Source organism: Lepeophtheirus salmonis, chromosome 1 (genome assembly GCF_016086655.4).
Source record: "Lepeophtheirus salmonis chromosome 1, UVic_Lsal_1.4, whole genome shotgun sequence".
NCBI lineage: Eukaryota > Metazoa > Arthropoda > Copepoda > Siphonostomatoida > Caligidae > Lepeophtheirus > Lepeophtheirus salmonis.
The window spans coordinates 18,371,673-18,379,075 of NC_052131.2; the positions used below are offsets into that span (position 1 = coordinate 18,371,673).

General features: G+C 34.8%; 1 protein-coding gene across 1 annotated transcript; it reads left to right on the forward strand.

The window, feature by feature from the left end:
* Positions 1–673: 673 nt before the first annotated feature.
* Positions 674–2,743, forward strand: LOC121119780 (uncharacterized). The gene is made up of 3 exons (XM_040714574.1): positions 674–779; positions 863–2,117; positions 2,155–2,743. Exons 1-3 carry the CDS (start codon positions 774–776, stop codon positions 2,454–2,456), a joined length of 1,563 nt encoding a protein of 520 aa, XP_040570508.1. The 5' UTR covers positions 674–773; the 3' UTR covers positions 2,457–2,743.
* Positions 2,744–7,403: the final 4,660 nt, after the last annotated feature.

Here is a 7,403-nt window from a genome sequence, read left to right on the forward strand (position 1 = left end):
CTCATTCTAAGCATGTTCAACTATCTACTAAGAGAAATGTCAAAAATAAAGCACATTAAAGGCGGTATATAAAGATAATATTTATTTATCGATAGCATATTTCAAACTAAAATTCTTTTACCGGAAGGCAAATTACAAAAATATTTGTTAAATACTAGGCCAAAATATATGTTAAACGTATAATACAGAAAAAAATATAAAATCCTGTAAATGGATTCAAAGAGATAGTTTCAAAGAAACAGCATCAAATCGAAATACAGGCAGACATCAAAATTATCTGGTATCTAACAAACTGTATTTAAATTTAATATATAGTTTTATTGTCCTATGTAGAAGTTATAGCTTTTATTCATAAAATTTTCTATAGGTATATTTGTCATAACTACAAATTTCAAGACCCTCCCTGTATATGGAAAAAAATTATATTATTTATATATAGTTATATATAATGGTTTGGTTAAGAACAAATTTAAAAAACACAATAATGTTCCCTGGATAGTGCAAAGATCCTGATCTATAGAACGTCTTCAGCGACGTTAGAAATTGCATAATAAATAAAATACTACATGGGATTAATTGTAGTAGTGATAACATTGACGCAAGTCGGCTACGCATTTGATATACGCGTATACGTTGATGCAAATTATAACTCCTTTAAGGAATTGTATTACTAAAATCGGAGTGCCTATATAAGGTTTATAAGATCCTTTATTTGAGCATAGTTACTTATAAACTCTCAAGCCTTCATCAACAAGTTATTTCATCAAAGCACTATGAAGGTATATATATATATATAAACCTTGAAATTCGTTTTTACGGAAGAAATATCTAAGAAGTAAACTCATTTTTATTTCTTTTCTAGGTGTTTATTGCTTTTTGCCTCATTGGTGTGGCACTAGTCCACTCACAAAACTTTGGAAGGCAGAACTTCAGATCTTCTGGGAATCGAAACTTTAGAAAGGGTCGTCAATTCAATACACAACCTCCCATTCCTACGGGAGGTGGAATTGACTTCAGTGGATGTCAAAATGACATTGAAACTGGATTGTGTTGTATTGAGAAGGACGAAACTGTTTCAAGTATCCAAAAGGATCCCCTTCTTGAATGTACTCACAAGAATGTCGAAAAGTGTCACTATACCTACATCACACAATTTTCTCCTTCTCAAGAGGAAGTATGCGATGAAAATTTTGAAAAAAGCTGTCAAATCACCTTCAAACAACAAGCCTTTAATGAAACCATCAAGAAATGCTACAAGCCCCTTGAAAAGGTATGTAATGGACAAGGTCCAGAAGAGTGTCGTACACTCTATGAATCCTCCTGTACCACCAAGTACGTTGAGAAGCAACCTGGTAAGTTTGTTGGTGATACAAGCTGTGAAAAGCTACCAATCGAGATCTGTGGGGCTGGATGTACTACTGAAGAAGGTCCTGAAGAATGTCACGACAAAACTGTTACTTCTCTTGTTGATATCCCAGAAGAAATCTGTGATTTGAACCCCCAAAAGACCTGTAGATTCCAAACAAAGTTAGTCCCTAGACTTAAGCCTGCCCACGAATGTACCACAATTCCTCAAGAGACATGCAACTTGAAATTTACTCAACCCAGGAAGGTGGATAAGCCATTGAAGACCAAGTGGTGTTTGGATGATACTCCCCCCGTCCCAGGAGAGACCTATGATGAAAACAATGCTCTTGGTGCTCCCATTGGATCCTTTAGTCAAAACAGCAATAGCTTTGCTCAACCTGATAACTCTGTTGGCTCCCAACAACAATCCTCTTCTTCTTCCTCCTCCTTTGGCCCACAACAACAGTCCTCTTCCTTTGGTGGATCATCATCATCTTCTTTCGGGCCACAACAATCATCTTCCTTCGGATCCCAAAGTTCTTCCGGTGGTTTACAACAAGTCTCCTCTTTCGGTCAACAAGGCTCTTCTTTCGGTGGTTCACAACAAGGCTCTTCTTTCGGTGGCTCACAACAAGGCTCTTCTTTCGGTGGCTCACAACAAGGCTCTTCTTTCGGTGGCTCACAACAAGGCTCTTCTTTCGGTGGATCACAACAAGGTTCCTCTTTCGGTGGATCACAACAAGGCTCCTCTTTCGGTGGATCACAACAAGGTTCCTCTTTCTCTTTCTTTCGGTGGATCACAACAAGGCTCCTCTATCGGTGGCTCACAACAAGGTTCCACTTTTGGTGGCTCACAACAAGGTTCCTCTTTAGGCGGTTCTTCCTTCGGTGGCTCACAACAAGCTTCCTCTTTTGGTGGCTCTTCCTTCGGAGGCTCACAACAAGGTTCCTCTTTCGATGGCTCACAACAAACTTCTTCTTTCGGTGGCTCAGAACAACAATCTTCCTCCTCCTTTGGTGGACCCTCTTCTCAATCCTTTTCCAACCAAGGGTTCCAATCCTCCGGTTCCTCTTCCCAAAACAACTTGGACTCCTACGGATCCATTTAATTTGGGATAAACTTAAGTTTGTTATTGTTGTTATCATTTTACCCAAACAGTATTTACGTTATCTCGACACAAAGTGATTCTCCAACGTCATTTTGTGAATCAGTTGTTGTTATATCTATTTATTTATTGGTTATTATTTTTTCATATATATATATGTATATACATATATTCATCTATCTCAAAAAATACCAACTACATATATCATATTAATTTATCTATTCCGCTTGTTGCCTATTCTGTTAATCTTATTGTTAAACCATTTTTCAATAAACACCTAATTTTTCATATTCGACGAGATTTCATCTTTTACTTGAGCCTTACACAAGAAAGTATAGCATGCTTACATACAATACCCTATAAAAGGTCAATTTGTATAGATATATACGTAATGAGTAAAATGTTGTCCAGGAATGTTTACATATATCTCAAGGTAATTTGGAATAGAACTCCAGATGTTGTTTCAATGATAATAAACAAAAACAAAAAAAATATAAAAAAGTCAATTTAGTAATATCTTCATTTTGAAAGTGTTTAATAATATTATTATTATTGTTTGAGTGTTAATGAATAGTTACATGTATCTGTGTTGCTATTTTCTGGATGTTTTCCTCGTAGAAAAAAAATTGATCAGAAGCATTAATTTATGCAATTTAACTAAATTGGTTCACTTTCATACAAATCATAAAATTAGCTAATTTATTTGTATGAGCCTCCATCGATACCCAATCACTTTTCAACGAAATAAACATATATGTACGGATGAGTAATGTTATATCAGTACAAGGACCATTCAAACAAAAAACTAGTTTTTCCAGCTATGTTACTTAAAATAACTAAGGAAAATTAAAATATAACTTAAAAGAAAATAAATAAATAATCTATATATTTAAGTGAATACTATTCTACATAAAAAATATACATTATTAAACAAATCAAATGGGGTCTTGGTGTCATAATTTGAACACCTAGGTATGATGTTGCAATTAAGAGTATATTGGTTAAAACCATTATCTGTCTATAATTTTTTTTAATTACATTCCTATAGTTTATTTAATGATTAACACAACCTCTCAGATTTAATTTATGTTTTTTGTAAAAACATTATAAATGTGTTGTTTTTCTTAGATATTGCATATTTTAACATAAAAAAGCAAAATAACTACACCTTAATTTACATTGATTAAAATTTAATTATGATATGGGTCTTCAAGGAGTCTGATAGGTTGGAAACACCTGCATGGAAGACTCTAGATCGTTCTGAGTAAAAACACTCCAGATTTTTTTACGTTTTCCTGCATTTCTTTTGTATGATTTAGTTAATGGCGTTGCTCTCACTGTTATGACGATTATTGCATTTGTGTAATGCATTAGTGTTTTCTTCACCCTTGTTATCTTCTCTTATTTTCTTGTATATATATATATATATGTGTAAAGTAGAGTCTTTTAGCTCGTTTTAAGTATAAATAGTCGTGTATTTTGTGTATGTATTAGAGTAGGTTTTTGTTTAACTAATAATATAGATGTTCCTTTAAACAAGCCTTGTATTATTGCTCCACGCCTTTCATTCTCCTCATTTCTCTCGGTCGTCCTGGATTTATCCACCTTATAAATAATTGGAACCTCCTCACCTTCGTCAAGACGCAACGTTGGCGACGAGGATGGGATCAGGATCACGTGACCTCCCTGCTGTGGGATCGTCGGCGAAGCTATCCCTGCTGGAGTTGGGTAGCCCCTTTTCGTCGACAGGGAGAACGCTCATTCGTCTACGGAAGGCGGAGCAATACGGGCTGTACCTCAGTTTGGGCCTCGTGGAGGAAGGAAGAGAACCATGGTCACTTACAAGAAGTGAAGTATGTGTCCGTGTCTGGGACCACATCATTCAAAGTGGATTTCTGGTTCTCCGTTGTTCCTACTCTCCCGTTCACATCATTGGGTTATGAATGGGAAATGGGTTCTCTTCTGGATCATCCAGAGTTGGATGAGGGTACATCGAGTGAGATCGGTATGTCTCCCAGGGACGAGCAGGGTGCTCGTGTCCCTAAAACTTCTATAAGGGTGAGCGATATGTCTCCCAGGGACGAGCAGGGTGCTCGTGTCCCTAAAACCTCTATAAGGGTGAACGATATGTCTCCCAGGGGGGACGATCAGGGTGCTCGTATTCCTAAAACCTCAATAAGGGTGAACGATATTTCTCCCAGGAACGGGCACTGTGCTCTCGTTCCTAAAACCTCTATGACAAGTAGTGTTCTCCTTTCTCCTGTGCGCGTGCTGAGAGCACGGCATGTCTGTGGAGATAAATTTTATATATACTTTAACACATATATATATACAAGAAAATAAGAGAAGAGAACCATGGGGAAGAAAACACTAATACATTACAATTTGTTTATTTTGGCTGCCCCATACCTTAGATATCTTACAAATACATCGCTGATGGGCAAAAAAAAATGAAGATGTCATGCAATTCCAACAATAAACGTTCTCTTACCGCCGGATAGTAAGAATTGTCAATCCAGCGAAGTAGAATTAGACTTGTCGGCCTTTAATTCTGAAGACCATGTGACATGTGTTCCAATGGAAATGTTCAGCCCTTTAACAATATCTTCAGCGTTACATTCAAATCTACTTAATTTTAATATGCAAGAAATTGCATATGCCATGACTGTCATTTATACTTAAAAGAGATAAAACAGTTAAATTATGTTATTTCTTCAATGAAAAAAAAAATGAAATTATGAGTAAATAAATTAATTGTCTTGAAGACGAAAATATTTCAAAATTTAATTTTTCCAATTCTGATTTCCTAAATAATTTGAAATTTAAAAATTCAACAAATTCAATAAACACAATGGCATGTTTTTTAATGGTGGGATTGACGAAGTAACACGATCTTTTCATAGATTCAATTCGCCAAGGAGTGACAGTCAATACAAACTACTAATAACAATACATATGGATTGAATTATAGAATTGATGATGACGAGGCTAAAGAGTTAACATAGAAGAATCCTTTAGGATCATTTCATAAAAGATACAATATCTATTTATATGCAATAGAAGAATATAATATACTTTACAGTCCAAACTATAGAGAATAAAGAGGCATATTATCTTTAAGATTCTAGAAAGATCTTCCACTTGCTTTAGAGTAAGAAAAGAGTCCAGCTTCTACAATTGACTATGTAGATCGTACATCACGGACTCCACCTAATAAATGAAATTAATGTAAATATGATATAGATAAGTTATTTTTATGTGATCTTTATCAAGGACACTGAATGACTCAATTTCAATTAAGATTGAAATAGGTTTCTTAAAGATGAAGCAATGTTGACTTAAGCAGGAATGAACGCACCGATTTCAATTAAGGATTTGGAGATGGAGGGAAATAATGAGTATCTCTCTCAGTTTCTGAGTCACACACAGCCTTTAATTATGTTGGAGCTTCTGTTTCTTGTGAAGTCAATTATAAGCCCGTATGAGATCTGTAGGAAATGATGTATTCTTGGAGATAGAGACAATGAGTCAATAGGTGAGAAGTGACACAGATCGCAGATGTTGATGTGAAGGGCATCTATCCTCTCAAGTATCCTTGTCTACAAAGAGATAATATCCCATCCAGGGAGTGAAGAAGGAATATCCCTTGAACGGAACCTGACGTTGTTGAAAGGAGATGAAGGCGTTTGACTCCACTGAAACCATTGGACGAATGTGGATCCCTATATCATATATGTGAATGCTTGTTAGGAAAATCCATTGTATTAAATCCCTCTGAAAGGTGCATTTATCCTAAGGGAAACACGTTCTTAGTCATAACATACAATGCTCAAGTACAAGGTTACGGAGGATTCATCGTTGGACTTTTCCTTCATATGTTAGCTGCATAGGTGAATATACTTTAATTAATGACTCAATTCAATTGCCATCTCATATGACAGAATTGATTTGACAATGGAGTTGCCCCTTGAAATTTAGATGGACAATAAGTTATCGTCCGGAATGAATGCCCTATTAAGCTCAAAGTTTGTAACTCGAGTCAAGATGAATTCATAGTATGAATAATATAGACCTTAAGAACTACCTACATATGCCACGTCGAGCAAACAATTATCAATCATGTTTTCGTCAAAATGGACAATAGGAAAAGTCTTTAACCGGCGTAGTGAGATGCTGACAATTCCATGGATTCCTGTAATGTCTAATTAACGATTATTCCCTCTTTTCCGTATTATAACATCAGCAGAGGATCCCATGGAGTTTCTCCTAGTCCGAAGCTCTCTAATCCATCAACTTTATACTTAATTATATGGTCTAGCCGTAAAAGCTTAGATTCAAAGCCATATTGATAGTAGAAGTTCAATAAGCCATATAAATATCACATTCCAAGATTTACAAAATTGAGCCAATGAGGATGTTGAATTTAACATATTAAAGGTTCTTCATATCAGAATTGTATATATGTGTAATAAATTAAATTTATAAAATTATAATTGGTGTATACTAAAAATATTTAATTAGTCATAAAATAATATTAAAGTTATTAATTGAGACATACAATAAAAAATTATGATGGTTTTCATTAAATTTAAATTATTAAATAATAATTTTAATACATTTTTTTATTTTTAAAGGTTTAAGAAGAAGTAATTATAGATATATATGGGTAATTATCAGAGTTGCATAAAATGCTATTTATTTTGCAACTGATGGATTATTAAAGGAGAGTGTTCCTTACCTTAATAAATGTTTTTATTTACGAAAGCTGTCCTCATTATTCATTTTCATCCTCACTACGCCATCACAAAGTCAATTGGGTCCAAAAGTAAAATAGTCGAAGATTAAGGAAGAAATTGTGGGAAAATATATTTTGCCTAAGACGAGACTACAGGTAGATCTAGACATTACTTATTTTTCCATGGGCAAGGATCATGAGGACTTGAACTTGGA

Coding starts and splice junctions, on each gene's coding strand:
- LOC121119780 (XM_040714574.1), top strand. Junction 2,118..2,154: donor TTTCGGTGGATCACAACAAG/GTTCCTCTTTCT, acceptor GATCACAACAAG/GCTCCTCTATCGGTGGCTCA.